This window comes from Microplitis mediator, chromosome 8 (assembly GCF_029852145.1).
Source record: "Microplitis mediator isolate UGA2020A chromosome 8, iyMicMedi2.1, whole genome shotgun sequence".
NCBI classification, from domain to species: domain Eukaryota; kingdom Metazoa; phylum Arthropoda; class Insecta; order Hymenoptera; family Braconidae; genus Microplitis; species Microplitis mediator.
The window spans coordinates 555,568-579,994 of record NC_079976.1 but is presented as its reverse complement, the minus strand read 5'-3'; the positions used below and the strand labels follow the sequence as shown (position 1 = coordinate 579,994).

At 41.1% G+C, this 24,427-nt stretch overlaps 2 protein-coding genes across 2 annotated transcripts in view; one reads left to right on the top strand and one right to left on the bottom strand.

Annotated features, from left to right (window-relative positions):
- LOC130673051 (aldo-keto reductase family 1 member B1-like) overlaps nucleotides 1-24,427 on the bottom strand; it is a 109,554-nt gene that overhangs the window by 52,379 nt on the left and 32,748 nt on the right. The gene's annotated exons all lie outside the window — the stretch shown is intronic.
- The window catches only part of LOC130673045 (cadherin-related tumor suppressor), a 63,748-nt gene that overhangs the window by 26,818 nt on the left and 12,503 nt on the right, over nucleotides 1-24,427 (top strand). Inside the window, exons 2-5 of the mRNA XM_057477924.1 lie at nucleotides 13,692-14,072; nucleotides 15,578-15,814; nucleotides 17,384-18,520; nucleotides 19,277-19,454. Of these exons, the coding sequence (XP_057333907.1) occupies nucleotides 13,692-14,072; nucleotides 15,578-15,814; nucleotides 17,384-18,520; nucleotides 19,277-19,454 (1,933 nt within the window). The remainder of the gene's footprint in view (nucleotides 1-13,691; nucleotides 14,073-15,577; nucleotides 15,815-17,383; nucleotides 18,521-19,276; nucleotides 19,455-24,427) is intronic.

Here is a 24,427-nt window from a genome sequence, read left to right as displayed (position 1 = left end):
CCAAGACCAAGACCAAGACCAAGACCAAGACCAAGACCATCAAGCTGCAGAGGCCATCATACGTCCAATACAAAACCGTGACCTCTGGCGCGGGCAACTATTGCCGCTCGGCTAGCGCTCAGATTCATACATTTTGAAATAAAAATAATAAAAATTACCAAACAAAACAAAATGAATAAAAGAAGGAGGAAAGAAAGAAAGAAGAAAGATCGCGGGAAGAATGAAATAAAAATAATAAAGTGTGTGTCTATCTAAGGCTAAATGTCCGCCGACGTCCGACACGTTCGCGGTGTTTTGTCCTCTTCATCGTTCGCCAACAATTCATTGTCCTGCCCCAGGAAACGTAAGAACTTTTTTTTAAATTCTCACCGTATTAACTGCCAGCCCAATTACTAATTCCTATGTTAACTAACACACAATAATAATAATAATTATAATAGCAATAGCGAAGAAAGAACAAAGAAAAATGTACGAAATCTAAGAATTTGGTTGATAAAAGAAGATAATTTATGTAAGAGAACCTCGGAGGAGGTTTGAGGAGAAAACGAAGCTTGAATAGAGCGGAAGATCTAAGCGAAAAAAAGTATTTAACGCTAAAAATGTGTAATAGCATTATATTGATTTCGAGGTTGTAATTATAATTTAATTCTGTAGCTTGGTAATTTTTATCTGGTAAATTATAATAATCCAGGTATGGAGTGTTTCATAAACATTTTTGGTTTACTATTAAATTGCTGGTTGTAATGTTAAATTACACAATCGGTTGTTTCCGCATGCAACCGAGCGTAAATGAATTTAAGAATCTAGGTGTGAGGTAAACAGGCGTATCTAAAATATACAGTTGCCAAGATAGAGATGGAGATAGCCAATAGAGATAGTAAATTAAAGTTAAATAAAAACCAGCGTTAATAAAAAGGAGTAGAGTGCCAGTGGCAGGAACGCCGGCAATGATAAAAATAAAATGGTTTATTAAAAAAGTGAATAACTATCGAGTGGCGTCGTGATACTCGTTCTTCAATTACCAATCACTAGATTGAAAGACTCCGTGATAGAACCGCTACTTTAACAATTTGCGTTACTTTCAAGCCCATGCACACCGCGAACCTCATTCACTCCTCATCTCGCGTACATGCTATTTCGTCTTTCTCAATACCCATTCGCGATATTGCTTTGCAGAAAAGGTGTCTCTAGCTCTATCTCTTGTGCTAATACAAATATCTACTATAAAGGCTCGCCGTGCCGTGGCAAAACCTATTCCGAACAAGTTTTAACTGCTTTTTTGCTGTTTGCATACAGAAACAGCTGATTCATTAAAGAACAACCGGTAGAAAACAATCTCGTTAAGATGCCGGGAAAGTTACATCAACAAGGGAGTTTAAATAAAGACAAATATGTTGTTCAGCTATATATATATATATATATGTATAGGTAATGGAACAAAAAAGGTCAGGAGAAAAAGCTATTGAAGCTTAAATAGCAAGTTAAATAGATATAAAACGGAGATGAACGGGTGTGTGATGGAAAAAGCACCTTGTGTGTAGAGATGAAAAGGGGTTGGGAAATACCTCGTTATTCTCGCCGTTCACTTAATTGATTCTCAACTAACGTGTATTTAATTACCGACTTTGAACTTTACGAGGCGCGGCGCTCGTGTCTTGCGGACATATTAGAAAAACCCATTCTCAACGTTTTACAACTGGTCTATTACATACTGAACTTAGCAGCAGCAGTAGTAGCAGGATCAGAACCAGGAGGAGTAGAGTATCCAGAGTCCATGTGGTCTTGGAGGTTTCCCAGCAGCTCCGAGTCAATCAACTGGTGCCGGTCGATTAATCTATCCTGCCTATTAATCGATTTATTCAAGACTTTAATTACGCTTCAGAGCCCGTTTACTTACTTTTAATGTATACAATTATTTAGCTCGATGACAAGGATGCATAGAGAGACACTGGTGTGTATTGGTGGCGTATAAATCGCTAGCTAAGTGGATGTGTGTTCAGTGGAGGCAGAGGCACGCGAAATGACGTTAATAATCTTCGAGGAGGTTTAGTCTGCTCATAAATAGGTGAATTAATTATATAGCATTGAGTGTTAATTGGTTGTTAATTGGTATATATTTATGTGAGCATATAGTTGTGCACATTTATTTATTGCGGTGTGCAGTTGCAATAACGGTTATTGTAAACGCCAAATATTGCTTTCAGCAGTTAAATTGACACACCCTCGTCTGATGGTTGCTGCTCTCACTCTCTCGAGACCACTTAAAAGTCTTCCTTTAAGGTTACAACACACACCTATGTGTTGTACACACAACCCAGTGGGTTGCGTCAGAGCCAGAAGAATGGACAAGTGACAATTGAGTTTCAAAAGTTGAATTGTAAATCTTGCAGTTCAATATTTCGTCTCTGGGTAGTACTGAGTGTGGCGTGTCTGCAGCGCTGACGATTCAATCGAGGCCGTTCTGGGTCCAGGATGAGAGCAACCGAGTGAGTGGTAAACTGATGTAAGAAAGAGAGAGAGAGAGATAATATTTGGCTGACGCCGAATTTCCAGTGACGCCATCGCAGGTCTGAAAGAAGAACAAGACGAAGAAGAAGAATAAAGAGAGCCGAGCAAAAAGAGTGTGCCAAGGCGCTCTTCAGGTGGCCCTTCGGGAAAGGATGAGGCTGTGAGAGAGAGAAAGAGAGAGCCAGCGGACGAGTGATGATGAAGAGGTGAAGGGAGAACAAGGATGGAAATAAGAATAAGGAAAGAGGTAGAGAGACATAGGAAGACGAGGAAGGTGAAGAGGGAACAAGTCGATGAGCCGACCACGTAAGGCCTACGGCTAGCATGCAGGGAACCAGAATACCTTGCTTGCGCACCGCCATCAACTCAAGATACTCTCGAGGAGTCTTAAGAATCGAGTCGAAGCAAGTATCTCTTTTTCTTGTTGGCTGGTTCGCTGAGTCCAGGCACTTGGATCTCAAGCTGAGAAGCTGAATTCCACACTCTATGCCTTTTATATTGGCTTTTACTATGTGTGCGCTCAATTCTCTTTGTACATATATATATCCTGGCCATCCTGGCACGCTAAAGGGTATGTGTGTATAATAAGAATCAGCAATGTGATGGTTGTTGTATATGACTGGCTGGCCTGGCGTCAAGAGACACAAGACTATCGGACGTTATTTCATCACTGGAAATCATTCAAATTATTGTCCTGTCACTGTGCACTCGGCTCTATATATACACAAGAATATATGTGCATATATATTATTTGTCGCTGGGTTTCCAATCGTATATTTCGCAATGACGAGAGCAGCACTTATGAACTTGGCCGTGTGTAAAATTTTCTAGTCTCAACACAACGGATAGTCAAGAGCGTAGATCTTTAAACGTTACCAGCTCACATTTGCCATCTCACGTCCTACCCCGAGGAGGTAGACGCCCAACTCACCGAGTGTCTTGAGAGTTCCTCTCTGGTTCTCTCATACTCGACCAAGTACACACTCGAGAGACCAAGTATAAGTAAGTGAGTGAGTGAGTGAGTATTTGCAAAGGCGCAATGCTGCACAAGCACACACGCCTCTTCGCGCGCTGGAAAACGATCCTCAAGCGATTTATTTGCTCTCACCACCACCGTCGCCGTGAGTCGATCAACCGACGGTTGTTATTTCAGCCGTCGAGTTTTCTATCGGCCGTTACATCCCACGACAATGGCCTCGGGACATATGTGACAGAGACTCCAATAAGACATGACTGTTGACGGTTACATTCCGGATCAACGTGTGTCTTAGCTTATATTCCAACATCATCGACAGCAAAATTATCGAATCTACACTAAAAGATACGCCATCACATCCCATTTCGTAGATGTCCACTCGGCGGGCAGCCGGAGAACTAATGTCACTTTTAGATTTACATATTATGATTTACATCCTTGTCCAAGTTATTCTTTTTACCTTTTTTATTACCACCGTTATTTGTTTTTGGTCTCTACTCTGCTGATATTCTCTCAAACGACGTCGACGAATAACGAATAGGATTCTCCGGTCATAAATTCAAAAGCAACTGGCATCAGAGAGCGCGAGCAATACCACGTATCCGGAATGTCTTCTCTTCACAGAGAGAACAAGAAAAAGACCGAGAGTATTCAGAGAGACAATCGGAAAAATCTTGTTGTTGAAATACACGAGTTCATATCTCCCGCGTTTTTATCTTTCACACCTTCTCCCTCGGGCCTCCGCCCTCTCCCTCGCCAGCGTTCTCTTCTTGTTGCTGTTGATTTGGGCGAAAAAACAGGGGACTCCCGATAAGATGTCTGCCCACGTCTGCCTCGGGAAGCTTAAAATCGGCAAATGTCGCCATTATTATTGCACATCCCACTCTGTACAAACATAATATTTCCCCGTGTTGTATGGGACTGGATAAAAAATATATATTTTTCACACAATAATACTGACAACAGACAAACTCGCCTGACCGGCTAACATTTTTGACTGGCTCGATAGTCCACACGCGTGTAACTCGTACGTATGATACCCACGTACAGTATGTAGTATCCATGCTGCAATCCTGCAATGTCTTGCTCTCTTCCATTCTCTCTACTCGGTACGATCGGTACTATACAGGGTACAGGGTACAGGATTTCTTTGAGCTATTGGTATATTATACATATGTGCGCATGCGTCTTGGCAATATATCGTGGTAGCCATAAGCCACAGTATCGTGTAACTGATGCAACTTTCTCTCGGAAGCCCGGAACACGATTGTTGTATGCCCACGGAGAAGCTCGAAGGCTGCCAGCCGATTCTAACCTATCTTTTTCTTATTCACTCCATCTTGCACATTCTTCCACACAGCACACAGCCACCTTCAGCTTCTCTTTATTTACCTCGGCTATATAAGTCTATATACACCTCTTTCCCGGCTCTCTGTATGCTGTATACATTCCCGAGTGCATGAATCGTTTGTGCGCGTTGTTGCTGACTGACCGGACTGCGATTTATTATAAACCGATCCGGACAAGCCCGAGAGCATTGCCGTGACTATCTAAGAACCTTATGGAGATTGTTAGAGGCAGAAATACATCTCATAGAGACGTTGTAACGCAGTTAACATTTTTTCTAACATCTCTGGCTATTTTAAAATTAATTTTCCGCCAACAAATAACTTACAGTTAGCAGTCTTGCTCGATAAATAAACGAATACTTTTTATTATCACCACCCTATCGTTGGCTCCTTTTATGGCTTATATAATATAACTTATCAGCGCCAGCGGCGTTTAATATTTAATTATCATTTTTATGGAATGCTCTTAGCGGTTAGCAAACAACCGAAACAATGTGTCGCCGATTACGTTCCACACCCACGCGAGCACGATTCCCGATTGGCGTTGTGTTGTTTAAGCGCTCGCGATCTCTCCCGTGACCGGCCCAAGAAGTGGACTAGTGTAGTGTCTGTTGGAATTCCGGGTCGGCTTATTTCGACCGCAAAGACGACGAGAAAAACAACAGCAACAGCTAAAAAAAATATTATAAAAAAAAAAAATACTCGCTGTATATCGGTAAGACACGTAACCAGAGAGGGAGGGACACGGGCTCAGGAAATACCTATCGGACCCAATGTAGACACGGTTTGTTTTTTATTATCGCTTTAATTTATCCTATCTCAATTCAGTTTGTATAAATATGTATGTGTGCAGCTTTGGATTAAGAAAAACGTGTAAGACGGCGAATGAAAATTCATCATTTCCAATCGAGCAACTTTGCCAGCCGATTGCCTTGGCTAATCATTATGTCGACACCCTTTCTCTCCATTGGCGCCCAGTTACTTTTTTTTTTTTTTATTTATTAGTTATTTATAAACCACTAATCCTTACGGCGCCTTTTCCACGCAGAATTGATTGCCATTATGACGCCTTGATTGCTATATATCATTACCATTACGATTATGAGACAGTTATAGATTTTTCGCAATAACTATTACACTCTACAGAGTTATGAAAGTAATGATTATTTTTTATCTCTCCGCTGGCTCGGATACCTTTAAATATTATGTATCGGGCTAATTTTTTATTTATAGTGAGAAGATTCGCGGAATACGAGTAATGCAGGTCGCCCGAGTAAAATCTTGGCGTAACCGGTAGCATCGGTGCGGCCCTCTTTCAATTAATAACGTGATCATAGGTTGCTGGGTTCCTCCGGCAGACGGTTGCTCTTCTTTATTTTCATCCTCTCTCTCTCTCTCTCCTTGGCTATCATATATCGCTGGCAATCCTGTCCATCCTGTTTTTATATTATATATGTATATATCTATACAGTCTCATTGGTTAATACTTTCTCCTCATTTATCCTTATACATATAACGTTTTAACAATATTATTATAATCAAAATTAGCAAATAGATTTGGGCATTAAATTACCAAAAGTTATGGGCCTTTAAAGATGTTGAGATCTGACAAGTAAAATGTCATTTCTTTCAGGGAATTCACATGAAAACATTATTTATACAATGAATTGCTTATGACGCTTGTCCGTCACATTATACAAGTGGTTGGAATTCTGTAACTTGAAACTCATCTCCTTTATACATAATATTAAAAGTTAAATTGTTCTGGCTAATTAGCAAAACGCATTGCTCGTGATGTAGAGTGTAGAGGAGCGATTTTCATGTTCTTGTATTCTCGGATCCAACATGGGAAGTTGGTCTCTTGATTGGCCGGTTCGCTGATGACTCGCTGGATCGTTTAATCAGGTAGAGCAAGACCTCAAGGTCGACACTCGAGTTGTCCACGTCAGCATGAAATTTTCGGGTGATCCTTACGACCCGAGGACGACACTCGAGACTCTGCGGTCTTGAACCACGCCCATGGGAGCCTCCGAGGGCCAGATCAAAATTATAAGGAATTCTCTGACCACGATAACTTGAACTTGACTGGCTTCCTAGTGCCCTCGTGGTGGCGATTCTCGTACATCCTCGAACCTTTTTCATCTTTTTATTTCCATTTTGTAATCGAGAAAAGGATCATTTACTTGGTATACCGTTACCACCTTAGCCTTTGGTGTGTTTTCACGATTAATCGCTAGTGACAATTTATAAATTTATGTGGAAAAAAAATATTATTCAGTGTATGATGATGAGGATAGAGGAATATAAATATATAGATATAAAATAAAAAAAATAAAAAAACGTGGTTGCTGTGGAAATTCGATCTGGGCTTATAATGCACCCGAGATACTCTCGCGATTATTCATATGCTCAGTGATTCTATCGAGAAGCTCTTTCTCTATCTCCTCTTCCGTCTTTGCATAATTCTCAGCCTCCTACTTCCCAGAGAGTCGCGGGCGTTTACTTACTTCTTTATATATACATCTATATATCTATATATCTACAGCAGCAAGACAGGATCGTTTGTAGTTGGATCAGAAAACGGTATGCAATCCTCCTCCACCCATACATAAATTTCTGCATGGTCGCGTTACAGGTCTCAACATGCCTCTATCGTCTGCACGCAGGTACCTGTCAATTCTCCACATGCCCATCAAAAAAAATTTTTTATTTTCGTTATTCTCGTCTATCTCTCTTCCTCCGGAGGATTCTTATACACTAAAGTACATTAAAAATTCATCGTCAGCGATTTCTGTGTCGGCGATACCAAGTAAGAGAACCGATACAACAATAATAATAATAAAAAATAAAGTTAAATAAACCTTGTCACGAATCACTAATATGTTGCTAAAGAGAGTGTGACAGTGTTGGAGGATCGAAGAAGAGGGAACGCGCGGAGAGAGGGGCCCAAGTTTATACTCTACGGCTATTAGTCGAGCGGAAGATATATGTTATTGTCCCTAGAGCGTGCGGAATTATCGTAAGGCACAACGGCGGTTGAACGGGGCCCGCTGGGCCCAACGAGATTGCGCAGTAGTATCGGGCATGTCAGTGGTTCGACCCCTCATAGAGAGAACGAGCATGGGAGTTGGGAGTACAGTGTTTGTGTTATAGCTGAGGACGTATGGCTTAGAGTTCTCTCATAATAAGAGAGAGGAGAGACAGGGGGAGGAGGAAGTGGAGAGGATGAGGCACCAAAGAATGGGACTCACTTCGTGCATGACCCAAAGAAACCCCTGCTGGGCCGACTCGATCCGATCCGCTGATCCCCGACCGAGCTGACGCAGATACCATCTCTCCTTGCACTCTCCGAACGGTCCCCGTAAGGCCTCGATCGTCTTCCCCTTTCCTCCCGTTCCGATCCACTACTACTACTACTACCACGGGGCCCACTTTAAACGCACGGCTTGACCCCTCGTTACCGGATTACCATCATTCTTGTCCAGTTATTGTCCCGTGGCCGCGATTTCAGCCACTGGCTCTATAAGATCAGGTCCCGAACCGGGTGGGCCCTGACTCCATATTCCCGCGGTGATTCTCCTCTTTATTTATCTTTTTCTTTCCTTCTTTATTCTCAATCTCTTCCTCATCTTTTTTTATCCTTAGATACACGATTAATTGATCCCGTTTCGACTTGTCACGCTCGCTGTCTTGCTCCTTCATAGTTCCCACGTGGACTCTGGTGAGGCCCCGGTGAGCCCTCAAGGCCCCAGTGGCCAATGAATCCCCCGGTTTGTTCCCCGGTCCTACTGATATAATCTCCATGAGTTGACAAATGTTTTCGGGCATTGGACAAAAAGTCAAAATGGTTTTGTGTGGATCGCGATCGATTGCCTGAGATCTTATCGTGATCGGTCATTCCTTATAGAATATAATATTTTCCAAAGTCTAAACATTTAAGAAGCTGATACTCGATAAATTTGAATAAATAAAAATCCGATTACCCATCCTCTGGCATTAAATTATTTTTATTCCCCTGATTCTCGTTGTTGGTCTCGATTTTCCTGTGGCATCATCATTTGCCTGTATCCACTGCTACCAATCCTACCACTTACTTAACGTCTATTTCTATTCTTTTGCATTGCCAATGCGAATATTGATGGGTTCTCCGAGTTATGCCTCGACTGTTCCCACGAGGTCAACATACACACAACATTTATTTAATATATTTATATTGCCAGTACATACTACTGAGATCAACCAACACAATTGTCAGGTCGTTATTCCAGGGAGGACGTCCTATGGCCTTCAGCGTACCAGCAGCAGCGACAACGTTAACGTGACCGTGGAGTCAATGATTGTAACGCGAACGCTATCGGTTTGCACACCATCAAAATATATAAACTTTCTCACGACACCACTACACATTATACGTACAAACGTACAAACCCAGCCTTTGTACCGTAAGCTTATACCTCTATATATATCAACATATTTTAACCTTTATTCGATCATATATATAAATACAGTACATAGCACAAGATATTTTATCTTGAAGGAACACATTAAAAGAGTCTAATTGAATCGCCCGGTAAGGTAAAACCAATAGCCATATTGGTATTTCTAAGCAGTCTGTCGGAAACAATTTACAACATTGATGCAGCTAAGAGTCTTGAGTTACAGTAGCAAGACATAAATTCACATGAATCCTGGTGGCTTACGCAAAACATATCCGCCTCTTCTCTTAGGCATTTTACTTAAGTATAAACATCACTCTTTCTTCACATTATATATATATATATATATATATATAATATATATAGAAGCTGTGAGTGCTCTATAACCTCCTCCTTTCTCCTCCTCTTGTTCTACTGTTGCTCAGCCTACACACAGACATCAACATCATCACCATCATCATATCGTCCACCTTCGTCTCTTTCTCTCTTTCTTTCTCACGCATATAACGGGCGTTAATTCACCGAGACGACGTGCAACCGCGGTTGATATGCCCACCCCGATGAACCGGACTGCAAATCAAACGCGATGATGAAACGCTACAGAGAAACCGGAATTACGCGATTCAATGCGGACGACGGACGGCCGGACCAACAGACGGGCACAGTATATATACAGAGTAACAGAGAAGCTGGAGATACTCAACAAGACGTTCGGGATATACTACACAAGTACATGTATGCCTTCTTGTTCTATCTCTTTTCTTACCGTCCATATAGTATCATAATAATGCAGAAGCCGCTTGGTGTGTTCTTAACTCTCGTTGACACCCACTGCGCACACACGACCCCCCACATATATAAACACACACACACACAAACATAACAGAGGATATCCAGTCGGGAATGCGTCGTTGATTCCCAATGAATTTACATTAATTACATTACAATTAATTGATTCGATTGCAAAGGGTTTAAAAAGGGTTACCGCGTATCCGAAAATCGCGATGGGGAGCGCGGGTGTCGGTCCAAACAAATGACCGGGTAACAAAAGAAAAATCGCGTCAGTGTACGTCCCCGCCGGGCGGCAAACCGCAACAGGGGATTGAACCAAAGAGCGATTGTCAAAGGGGACTCAGCCGAATCCTCGATGAGGATCTTCTTGTATCACTTCCGCGATCAGCCTTAAGTCGGCGCCGAGCCGATTACCAGATATTTTTATTTATTTCTTTCTCTATACACTTGTACGTCTTTCTTCTTCGTCTCCTTCTTCTTGTTGTTCGTCTTCTTCCAACTCTTCCTATACATCCCAGAAGAACAGAGAGTGTATTGGGCCCAACCGGTTTCTCGTACAACTCAGAGAGTAGCCAGCGATCGAGAGGTCGCTCTCCTACATACCTTGATACCCTCCCCCCTCTCTCTTTGGAGTATGTGCGCGTGTTGGTTGTACCGGAGATCGAATCATTAACGAGAATCAAATTTCCCCCCTCGTGATGCCTCGAATACGCTCTCGTCCCCGAGACGTTTGGAATATCAGAGATCCCAATCGGTCGTATAAATTATGTTCAATTATAATCCTTTCTACCCCCTCTCGCTCTGACCCCGCATCATCGGCCCCTTATTCATGCACTCTCAACACTCATCCCGTATAGTTCAGATATTCTATAAAATAAAAATAAATAATAATAAAAAACGTTTATTTCGAGAAATAGAAACTAATGATCCGAGGATGATACTTAATAACCAGTAGTCCATAATGAACAATCGAAGCTTTATGCTAAAATCACTATATGTATACGGCTGATTATTCGCTGTAGATAAAATCTGGTGGATATGTGACTAGTCTTGATGATCGCCGAGATCGTTTAGGCCTCTTCCTTCTCTTCCTCGTCTTCTCTCCTCATCTGTGTTGGAATCTCTCTCCCTTTAGATTTTTTTCATTTTTTGCTTTTTTACGAATCGCGTGTTCACGTACACAGCACACAGCGCACAGCACACACAAACTCTTTTATTAAATACTTACGGCAGTACCCAGAGATACTCACACAGTCGGATGTTTAAATTATCGTCGACGGCAATAACAACAGGTGCCGTGGATTCTCTGGACAGCCGTTAACTTGTTCTAGGAACAACCGCACAGATGTCTCACCACTTGAATTTTATTATTTATTCTAATACTCCCTTTTCTGGGATCTAGGCTCTAGGCTCCAGGCTCTAGGCCTTAAAGATCTTTACTTAATTTCTTCCATTCCCGATCCTCATTATTATTTATTTAATGTTTGCTGACTCGACTTTCCGTGTTGTTATATTGGCATTTAACCGCTTTTTTGTCGGGTCATTACTCGAGGATCGTCACTGATGATCCTGCTAACGCTTGCGCGGTCCGTAAGCATCCTCATGACGGTGGTCGAAATCTTGAGTATTAAATAAAGAGCGGGAATGATACAAAGTTGCTGGTACTTTGGCACTGTACAATGTTCGATGTAACATATCGTTTCGAGAATCACGAATAAATATTCTCTCAGGTAAACAAGTCCAAGAGTAAGGCTTTAAGATAAAGCGTCGAGATAGGGTGACCGCGGCGTCTCGTTATTTCCCCTTGGGACTACTCGCGTAATGGAACGAGAAATCATGATCCATTCGTGAATCCGATTCACGTGTCCACGTAATCGAGAAGGTAATTACCAAACGTTAAACATCTATACCACAAACATATATAAAATATATACCACCATTACTATTTACAATATTTTTTCTCTTTTATTTAAATTCATTCGTATTCGAGCAGCTCATTTTGTACAAATGTGTATATTTTAAAACCCAAATCCATAAATATTTATTTTACTAAATTATCCTCAGCTCGTACATGTAGGGGAGGGTGGGGCAGAGCGGCCCCCCTGAAATTTTGACCAAAAAAAAATTTTTTTTTTTTCGACTAATTACTATAAATCCGATATGTTTGCGCATTTTTACCCCTACGCATGACATTTGGGGCAAAATGGACAAGCCCAAAATTTTGAAAAAGTGATTTTTTCATATTTTTATCGTCAAATTAAAAAAAAATTATTATAATTCCACATTTCTAGCCCTACGCATAACACCTGGGGCAAAATGGACCAGCCGAAACTTCCGAAAAAATTATTTTTTCATATTTTTCGGCCGTTTCTTTGTGTAAGAGGCAAATTTGGTCACTAAAAATTTATAAAAATTAAATTTTTTTTTTTAATTGATAAATTTTTGAAATAAAGTAAAATTATAGGATTGATTTTTTTTTTATTAAATAACAATTAGTAATTAAGGTAATCGAGAGTGAACGATTTTTTACGCTTTAAAAAATTTTTTTCGAGTAATATAAAACCAAAAATAGTTGTCAAGAGTAAGAAATACATTCTTAATGATGAAAACAATTTAAAAAAAAAGAAAACGAAAAAAAAAATTTTTTTTATCACTTTTTGAAGGGGGGCCGCTCTGCCCCACAAAAAAAAAAAAAAATTTTCAGAATTTTGGCAAAACGTCCATAAATTTGTTCGAAATAGGACAAAAGTAAAGTGATCATATGGTTGAAAGCCACAAAAAATAATAATTGGCTTAGGGGGGCCGCTCTGCCCCACCCTCCCCTATCAAATAATTAAACTTGAAAATTGTTTTATGTCATTTTTTTTTTTTTTTTTTCTTGTTTCTTATTTCGGGTGACATGATTTAAGATAGAAAATAAAAACATATACATTATAATATAATATATAAAACATAATAATAAACAAGGAAGACAAAACGATTTAGCATTGCTACCGGCTCCGATAAATATTTATAGAAATCGCGTGATCGTGGGCCGGTCTTGCGTGACTGTAAAAATATTCCTTAGCAGCGCGTAATTCACTCGCGTAATAAATAAAGTCTCACAAGAGTCGCGGTGAATTTTACCAGGGCGGAAAAGACGTTTGAGAAAAATAAATAAAGTGTTACTTGTAAAAAAGCAGACCAAAAATAAACAAATAAAAGGTAATGAAAAAAAAAAAAAAGGAAAACAGGAAAAAAATGGTAAGTAAACATGAATAAAGGACAAAAGATTTCATGTACGATAAATAATATCGTGCAATACAATCGTGAATTGATTAATTATTGAATTGATTTGAATTTGTGCCCGGTTATTGAAATCACAGCAATTGCGTGCAACTTAAAAATATGACGTCATGCATGACAGAGTGTATTACATACAGTAGTAAAGTTGTTTTATAATATGTAGAGTGTAAGTGAGTGTAAAACCCGGGAGAGTATATAAATAAAAATAAAACGAGACTACTTCGGTTGTATATATAGATATATGTATGTTTATCCAGATATGTATGTATAAGATGGTTAAACCCCATACTTAATTCATTTTCGAATTACGACGTTAAATTTAAAAGACGTTAAATTTGATTACAGGTTCGCGTAACGGTCCTCGATAAAAATGATGTGGCACCTTCATGGGGTCCCGGACCATGGAGATTCGAGGTGTCCGAGGAAGCGCCACCAAACACGATTGTAACAGTTTTAAAGGCCCATGATCCAGATACTATCGGTAATCTACGTTACAGTTTAATAACGTCACCCAAGATCAATCCGAATGATTACAATGACGAGGATACGTCCGTGGTATCTAATGATGCTGAACGGAATGAGATGGAACGACAATTTCGATTGGACCCTATTAATGGACAGCTCCGACTCATCGAAGCGTTGGACAGAGAAACCAGGGAAAAGTATCTTCTCAGAGTCAGAGCTGATGATGGATTACAGCACACGGACATCAATCTCATCATTCAGGTAATTATGTCTTCTTATTGTTTTCTCTACTTGTAGTCATTGGGAAGAAAAAAAAATTACATATATATGCGGGGTCCCATAAAACAATATAAAAGTAATGACAGAATTATAGAACTAACTAAATACGGGCGTTGGTGGAGGATTGTAATGAGGAAACGTCGAACGGTAAATCTGTTGGTCGCAAATTGCGAATGCTCGGTCACTCCCGGCAATGAGAATTGCTGCATTGACTGCTGGTGAGCTGAGATGAGAGAGAAGTGCCCGCCGAGGATAGAGCAGGAAGTTTAAGCATGACCTCCCGAGCCCCCAGGGGAGCGCGTGGGTCGACTGCGGGCCTCTGAATAGCGTACTAAGTTTCCGGAACCGGCCCATCCCCTTTAGTGCCTGAGCTATAACTTGAATTGCTTTTGTTAAATTAAAAAGAATACAAAGAAACAAAACAATATAAACAGCAACAGCAACAACGTGTATATAATCCCTCGGGAAAAACACTGTCGATGCTATGCAATTTGTATAAATCCTTCTTAAGACAACTAATGACCTGGATTCTTTATCTTAAACGGACAAACTACATCAACCAGATCAACAGGCATCTCGGGGGGCTGCTCGCCAACCACCAGCTTCTCCATGCACACAAGCACAAGCGCGGGCCCTCTAAAGCCTCAAGGAATGTCAACTCGATCATAGTTTGCTCTTTCGGTCTGGTAAAAGAGGGACCGCTGCAATCAGACCATCTTTGTCTTCTGGTTTCTTGAACCGTTCTTCCACCACCCCCTCCGCCTTCTCCTTCATTCTTCTGCTTCTTCTTCTTCTTCTTCTTCTTCTCGATCTTTATAACTTCTACAGCAGTAGGCCTTCTCCTCGTTGTCCTGTCGATCGGGTCCATGGTGCTAGTTTTTACAAAGCTCCTGTCACGGCTCCCGATCGTCTTCTTTTTCCATTACCTCTTTTTTCTTCCTCTTTTATATAACCCACCGACCATCAACAAACTGTACACTCGCGACCAGTAAATAAGTACAAAGTATATCTATACATACAAAACATCTTCTACTCGGTCGTTTTTTTTTTTTTTCACTCTTTGGACATAAAACTAGATCCAATGAGACTCTGTTGCAAGTAAATCGGAATGCAGGTCTCGAGACAAGACGAGACGACACCCGATACCAGATCAGTCTTTACGACCGAGTCTAGAAAATAACGGTAATCTCGTGATCCTCGACCTCCCCGCGTTGTGTTTTCAATGCAGACACGATATACAAGTAAATAAAGTCTAGGCTCATCCACTGGCTTATATATAATACCACCGCGAACCTAACCATTACAAAAGTCTTTTATGATTTCCCCTGGGGCGCTTATATTAAAAATTACAATCAGCAACAGAGAGGAACGATATGACGCAAAAAACTAACTACCAATGCCCACCGTCATTTTGACAAAATGATTGATGGTTAATTATTTAAAATACCCAATACTAAATTACGATGAATTATATTTTGATGTTGCAGGTGACAGATACCAACGACAATGCGCCAGTATTCCAATCGATGGCTTACTCTTTCGACGTCGCTGAGAATGTACCTCGAGGCAGCCGTATTGGTCAAGTAATAGCGACAGATGCGGATGCCGATGGTCCAAACAGCCAGCTGAGCTATGCCCTGATATCCGATTGGGCAAACGACGTGTTTTCCCTAAATCCAAGCACTGGCGTCTTCACTCTGACGGCGAGTCTCGACTACGAGCAGGTAATAAAATCGACGGGTGAAGAACGACCGTAGATTAGATAGTTTTGGATGAATGAAGAGCCATCAAATGTGTAAGTGTTGAGCCGCGGGCTAGTGAAGGAGGTCCTTTACCATCAGGCAATACTCGTCCATTGGCTCACATTCACCACAACCAGAGCACATAAACTTTAGATGTTTTTTCGGCGATTATACCACCTTTTAAGTAGAGCTTAGGGCACTAGAATTCTTATGGGCAACAGACGCGCTCGGGGAAGGCCCAGTGGGGAGAGAAGGGTCTAATGGTAGTGCATCGAAACTGGCGTATGAGATAGCGCGGCGGGAGACGAATAAGACGAATAGCATCTTTAAATTCGGCGAGTCCCTACGGTAGAGAACAGTACGCCAAAGAAAACATCGGTCCACCATCATCATCAGCAGCAGCAGCAGCAGACTGCTGAACAGAAGACCGTATAGTTTTTGCGTGCAAGGGTGCAACGCACCCATGCGTTCTCCAGTAGGGTGGTAGATTGACCGGTAGAACAATTCGAGGCTCTCTCTCTCCATTCCTTAATCTTTCGGAAGAAGGGGAGACTGGACAGAAACAAAAATAAAAATATTAAATTCTCAAACCGCTTATAGAACCCTTCATCAAACTAAACGTCCTTCCAGATATACAGACCAAGATTATTGGGCAGCCATGAAATGTGCGTTATACATATCTTTTGGTGGCTGATGCACGTCCCTTTCAGAAGTGAATGCAAAAATAACACACTTGCCTATCTGACAAAATAGGTCCTTGTAAAACCTTTAAGTATAGAGCTCAATAGGATTTACCTTACACTCAACGACCTACCTCATGTAGTATTAGACTCTAAGAGAGACTCGAAGATTAGAGACTTAGGGCCAGCTCGTTCTTTTCTTCTCATTTTTTTATCTTTTTTCATTTTGTTTCTTTTCTTCATCGCGCCCTGCTGTACCCCTTTGGCAAACTCTCGCACTCTCTATTGCGCGTTCCGACGCACGAGCCGAGAGTTATATTGCGGGCAAGTTGTAAACACCAAGCGAACGGGTTTTATTGTTACCCGACTAATTTCTACAACTACAGTGCCGCAGTTCTCGTTTACGATATTGCAACTGGTGTTCCCTCTAAACGAATAATTTCGATTCCCAATAACTCGGATTGTTTTTTTTTTTTTTTTTTTTTTTCGGTTGTTACGCCCTTTCTTTTATTCTTATTTTAGTGTAACTAAAGATGAATGAGAACGCACCCTCCATTGAATGAAATGAGATGTGTATAATAAACTTTAAAGCCTGTCAGTACGTTAAATAATTTATGATTATTATTACTGTTATTATTATTATTATTGTTAATGTTGTTGTTTAAAAAAAAGGCGGCGATTGTATCAACACATTTCCTTTAGCGACCGCAAAGCAACAGTTTTCATAATGAACGTAAGGCTTTTTGCGAAGCTGTGTGAGAGAGAACATGCGCGTCGTTAGCCAGTCAATTACAAACGCGCGGTGCGATAAACGCTTCAACAATCTTTAAAACCCGTTTTCTCTATTTATCTGTCTTCTCTTATTCCATAGGTTCAACATTACATCCTCGTCGTCCAGGCAACAGACGGCGGTTTACCAGCATTATCAACTACTGTCACTGTCTACTGCAATGTCGTTGATCTCAATGACAATGCGCCGATATTTGAGCCGGGACCACACGGCGCAGATGTATTGGAAAATACGACAACAGGTACGGCTGTTTTGTCAGTTGTCGCCCAGGATTTGGATTCCGGTGACAATGGACGTGTTGTCTATGACATTGCCAGTGGTGATGACAATGGGGATTTCGGCATAGCGTCAAATGGAACCGTCTTTACCAGGAAACTTTTAGACCGTGAGAGAAAATCGATCTACAATCTCGTCATCAGAGCTCAAGACAGTCCGGGACTTCCTGCTAAGCCGCTCTCATCCACAGTTCAAGTTACTATTGTTCTTCTTGATGTCAATGACGTAGCTCCGGAATTTATCTCATCCAACCAGACTTCAGTGATGGAGAATGCGCCACCCAACACCGTCGTCATGGCTATCAAAGCCGTGGATAAAGACGAAGGTCGCAACGGCTACGTCGAGTATTCTCTAAAAGATCCCTCATTTTCCTTCAACCTCGGGCCCGTTGACGGACTGCTTCGCGTCGCAGGACCTCTGGATCGCGAAAGAAGACAAAATTACACGCTGAGAGTGACCGCCAAGGACCGCGGAGAGCCTCCGAATTCATCTGAGACCAACATAACAGTAACTGTGCTCGATGAAAACGACAACGCGCCAATTTTCGATCCCAAGCAGTACTCGGCAACGGTCGCTGAGAACGCGAGCATCGGCGCGAGTGTACTTCAAGTCTCAGCGACAGATCGTGATGAAGGTGCTAATGGTAGAATGCGTTACAGTATAGCTCTGGGCGATGAGAATCGTGATTTTACGATCTCCGAGGACGCCGGAGTTATCCGGGTAGCCAAGAATCTGAACTTTGAGCGTAAATCACGATACAGATTGACAGTTAAGGCTGAAGATTGTGCACCGGAAATTGGCGAACCGTCACGTGATGACACAGCTGAAGTAACCATCAACGTACTTGACATCAATGACAATGCGCCAGTTTTTCTCGACTCGCCTTACCTCGCCTACGTCATGGAGAACATGGTTCCGCCTGGTGGCGGTTTCGTTATCCAGGTATGTATATCATATATATTATATATGTATTAATTTTTCACCTCAGACCCGTATTACTCTCAGAATTGCACAATTACACCGATAAACAAACAAATATGAATGTCTATTTATAAATATCAATAAGACATATCATAGCACGTATATCTGTAAATGGCTCATGTCTATTGAAAGCATTTAAATGGATAAATATTATGACTGTTGTCATGAATATTTATTGATACAACACTACTGACGTGCTACATGAATATCTCTTAGTTTACGCGGCACTTTGAGACTCGCTCTCAATACCCGTAACGACATAAAAGAGCCCTGAGTACGAGTGGGAGTCCAGAGAAAGTGCTTCACACATCTCAGTGTTAATACTTACAGTTTGTTAAAAGGACTATAATCGCCATTCGGCTCATAAAATATCATACACTATTTTAACTCGCTTTTTTTTACTCGCTCCCCTTAAGTAGTGTAGGCAGAGAATATAATACACTGAATTTATCCATTTAAATGCGATATTCCGGCTATCTACTTTTCACGATATGTACTTAAACTGAGCTGCAACCACGTCTATGGTATTTCCACGGCATTAAATCCGCCGTTTCACTTAACAACTCAATTCAATATATACATGTACATTTAATTTCTCCGTGTTAATGTGAAAGTTACACTTTCCAACCGCGAGTAATTAATAAATAGCGCATTTTAAACACTGATTTACTACAAATATTAACTTATGACGCCTATAAAATTCCAATTTGTCTGCAGGTTAAGGCTTATGACGCTGATACCCCACCGTACAATGATCAAGTGCGTTATTTTCTGAAAGAAGGGGACACCGATCTCTTCCGTATAAACGCCAGCACCGGTGATATCTTTCTTCTTAGGCCGCTGGACAGAGAAATGATACCGGATTATACGCTGACGCTGGTCGCCATGGATACAGGTAAACTATTATTATTCCCTTTTCCCTTTTTCCATTTTTTCTTTGAGTCAAGATTCTAGCCTTTTTAAATTCCCAGTTCACGGGGCTTTTTTGCATCAGGTTTGCTGGCATTTGTTGAAATTATAATCGCATTTAATCAGGATTAAAGACGACACTTTTTCACATGAACTTTGTGGTATTTCTTGGTAATTCTTATCTGACTGTCGATGGTTAGAATTGCGCAAAATCTAGCGTTACGTTGTTGCTGGGGTTTGTGGTGGCTGGTTGGTTGGTTGGTAGACTTGCTGCTGGTCGGCTTTATCCGTGAGTCACATAACTTGGCTTTAGAAACGGTCTGAGCGCGATCGCACGACACTGAATAGCCAGAAGCAAGATACGGAGTCGATTGCATCTTGGTGCTTGGTATCCACCGCGTAAATTCCATGGGGCTCTATTCTAGCGTGTGTAGACTCTGTACAGCAGCCCCAAAGGCATATACATGCATCCACACTGTAGTACCTCAACATATATAAACATAAACATAAACGTAAACATATATACGAGTGAAATCAACAGTAAAAGATAAACACAAGGTTGAAATAAGTAGTCGAAGTCTTCTTCTAGACGAGGACATAGACACTAAAACTAACTCCCTTATACTCTCGTCTATGAAAGAGCTCCATGTGCTGCATGTGCTGTGTATAAGTAAAGAGACGTTTAATTCTACTACTCTCTTATATACACTCTTCCCGCGCATTCTTACTTTTTCCGTGCTTTATTTTGTTCATCCTTCCTTAGAGCTGTTACACGACATACGTCTCTATCTTACATCTATAACTAAGTAACCGAGCACTCGTAGCTTTTATTCCGTGACAAACCTTGCGCCCGAGTACTTATATCACCGAGCTATCGCAAATAAACCAATAGATGAAACCAACATTTTATAGAAAAAAAAAAAAGAAGGAAAAAAAAGTAACTTGAAAGTTATTCTTATATACATTTATAATAAATCTAAGTATATAAGTACCAAGTATTATGTTGATGTTGGGATTCCCGTGTACACAGATGTGTAGGAAATGGGAAAATAATGAAGGGATCCAGCATCATCAGGAGTTACTGTGATTTTTACGGTAACGGTATATATTTGCCGTGCAGTAATCGCAGTTGAGTTTGTAAAAATGAGGAAAGATGAGATCAGAAGGTGCAAAGTAAGAGGTACAAGGTGCAAGATGTAAGGTCCAGTAGTTGAGAATTATCGGAGACTATGATAGGTATGATACGGTGGGGGGTGTACAAGAAAACCCAGAGGTTGCCGAGCTGTAAACTTGGTCGTTGGACCTCGAGTAAAGGAGAGTTTTGTTAACTATAAGTATATGGATGGGAGAAAAAGTGAGAGGGCGCTCGGGGGAGAGGGAGAGGGATAGAAAGATACAAGAGACAGTGCTGAGGCGTATAAACTTTAAAACTCACGGGATATAAGGTAAAGGGCACCTTATACTTGTTCTTATTCTTTATTCTTGTTTTTATTATCCTCCTCTCCTCTCCCCCTCATCTCGGAGATGTGTGTAACGTATAGGTGTCTTGGGTCTCTCGCGCCGTTGTTGTAGCGCAAGTCCAGCTGGATTATCTGTGCATCAAACCTCGCGGCAACCGATACGAGTTCTCATATTATTCTTGTCTTCTTTTACCTCTACTCTGAAATAAGAATAAGATGGAATTAACGTTGGATACCGAGTGAGCGAAAGCTAAGAGCTTCAAGCGACTCGCTCGCATCGCGTTACCATTTCACGATCAACCAGCCAACTAAATTCACCCTAACCCCCAACGCGAAATTCTTCTTTACTCCTTTATTCCTTGCCTCCTTTTCATTTTTCACCGGGTTATTTTCCGCTATCAGCTCCTCCAACTCGGTACTTTTTTATACATGCACTTGTCCCTATCCCTAACCCCCTTCGACTCATTCTCGAGTTCCCTGTAGGCACGCATGCGCGTGTTAACTCGGAGGTTAAGGAAATAGAGAATACTGAGGATTGCAGACGACAAACGTGGGATAAAATGGAAAAGCTCTCGGGAATTCAGCTGGCAACTAAAAAGTGTCCATCTTATATTTATTTCTTCCGTTACACTCGAGGCTTCAAGACATTACCAGTTCTATTCTTCTTGGGTTTTATTTTTCTCCTTGATTTCTTGGTCTTGGTCTGCTTGGTCTTGTATTCTTCTTGTTCTTCTTCTTCCCGGCATGACTGGTGACGGTGACTGGTGACTAGTATAGAGTGTAGTTTAACGTTGAACCATCATACACTACGGCGAGAAATAAAACACTCTGTGCGGCGTAATAATCACCAGGCCTTGCCGCGTCTTGCCGTCTCTAATAGGCCGGTCGTGCGACAAACCCCCGCCATCTTATTATCCGATTCTCTCGGTACGGGCATTGTCCCGGTACGGCAAATTTCGAGGACAGTCACGTATTAATAAATTTTTATTTTAAAACACTTTTATCCATCTCTCTATAACGTCTTATTATTTATTGCATTTTCTCGTGCATCTCTCCGCTGAGACCCCAGCAAAATACCATAACTATAACCATAACCATAACCATAACCATAATAATAAGAATATCTAAATATAGAATAATGTTGAGATGGTGATAAAATAAAAGTATGAGTCGTGGGAGTCTCGAGTTCAAATAAAGACGTTAATAATTACATTAAATACACATATGCTAATGAGCTGCATCTTCAAGGAGCACAATGATTCCCCTGTGCGTATGTTTACACTCAGTACTAAACAAACACGTGGGATTAAAAAATCCGCTGACGAATGATGGACCCAGAGAATAAAAAAAAAGATTAACAAAAAAACAACCGGGCAATGAAAATAAAAAATAAATAAACCCATTTGGGAATCTAAATGTTCGATTTTAAGATTCAATGAGAAGATAACACTTGTCTTGTCTAATTTTTATTTTATTTATTTTATTAAATAACTTTTTTATTTTTTATTATCGGGCACACCCCAGTAGTCCGCGTTCACGGTTCCCTCGTCCATATTCCCGGTATCCGAGTCGCGATGCTGAAGAAGAGCCCAGAGTTATGACGCGCGATTATGATAATCGGTCCGAGTACCTCCTCTCCTTTTTTTTATTCTTTTAATCCTCTTCTTCTCTGATGCTCCTTCTTGGTCTTGGTCTCGCTCTTGGTTCTTGTTGGTCTTGTTCTTATTTTTAATGTCACTTCCCTTTTCACTTGCTCGCTCTTGGCTCCACTCCTCTGTGCCTTATCTTACAGAGGCATACATCTACACTTATATAAGAGACCAAAAGGAAATAAAAAATAATCATGAGGAGAATAAGAGTCCCCAAGCTGCCAGCTCGCGCCCCGACTGCCCTCGCATATTATATTCTACTTTATTCATACTCCGCGGCCGTCACACTCCCTTATATTCTCTTATTAAAGCGCGCCACTCCATTGAATTATTATTATCATTATCATTATCATTATCATTATTATTATTATTAGCGGGTAAGAAAAGACGACCAGGGTATGGCCGTGAATAAATGCGACTCAACGGGGGAAAAAATGCGATACCTAGTACGATATACATATATATATTTATATAATAATAATGTTTAAATACAGATAGTAATCAGGAATTGGAAGTGAATAAAAAGTCTGTTGAGGATAAATATATTGTCTGTAGTGTGGTTGAGCTTAAAATGGGAATTGTAAAGTTTAAATTGAGGTAAAAATAATAAAAATAATGAATTCTGGTGTTAAACTCGTGACTCGAGTGTCAAGTGCAGTGAACGCCGTGCACAGCTTTCAGTTTCCATGTGTGTATGTGTAAGAATGATCGAATAGCTGGGTAGTGGTATTGCGGACGTCCTTGTCCAATTGTCACCAGGTGACTGACACCGTCTATGTGAAAAATGCCAATTGAAATCTAGCGTACAGTGTATACATATATAAACTGGCAAGTAGCCGAGAATAAATAAACTGTAAAGATGAATAAAAGGAACAACGGGGCAACGAGAAGAATGAGGATAAAAAATAATAGCAATAATAATAAAAGGTATGGTAAAAATAAATAAAAGGGCTGATCGGTAGCTGGTGAATAAGTCAAGTCTCGATTTCACCAAGTCTACTCAAGAATATAATCTATAATGTTGGCAGCTACGCTTACGGGGTCCTACTCGTTTAGTTAATGCCGTTTAAAATGAGATTGCTCGTTTAGCGATCGAGAGCAGCGTGCGAACAAGCCGAGTTAAACGACAAGTTAGAGAGAGTGAAAGAAACTTGGATGTCTGGTGAGCAAAGAGCAGCGCTGACTTTGTAGAAGAAAATCCGATACGACTGTTGGATCCTGATCTCAAGCCAAGACGCTTTTACTCAGCTACTAACTCTCTTAGTCTACAACTACCTCAACAGCAGAGACTGGACGGTGGATACTGTGGATACTGTGGATACTGGCTGCTCGTTGTTGGGACAATGACGAAGAGCTTGGAACGGCGAGCAAGCAAGGTCGAGCACTGGATTCCACACGGTCCTTTGATTCACCGATGCACATTGGGACTCGTAGTTGCCGGGTGTTATAATTGGAAGGTCGCGTGCAAATTGTCTTATCCGATTCGAGGGATCAGCTCAACTCCACAGGTCTCTTTACTTGTCACTGGTTGCCAACCAGAGCCCACTCGACGCTCAAGCTCGTTATGAGAATAACATTCTTTTATACCTCAGACGATTGCTCTGACTTGTGCCGAGGATCGGCTAGGGCACTTTTATTATGCCTGTATGTTGCTCGCTCCTCGTATCGATAATACGGGTATTAATACCGTGCAATCACATATGAGCGCCCTCTGAGATGCGTGCGCATCCACCGCGAACAATGGCGACACCAAGACAGCACAAGGTCGCGTCACACCATCACCAGAATATCTCAGCCTTTGCGCAATGTCCTTGTCTGGTATCACCCTTTTGGGTCCTGTCCTCAGACTC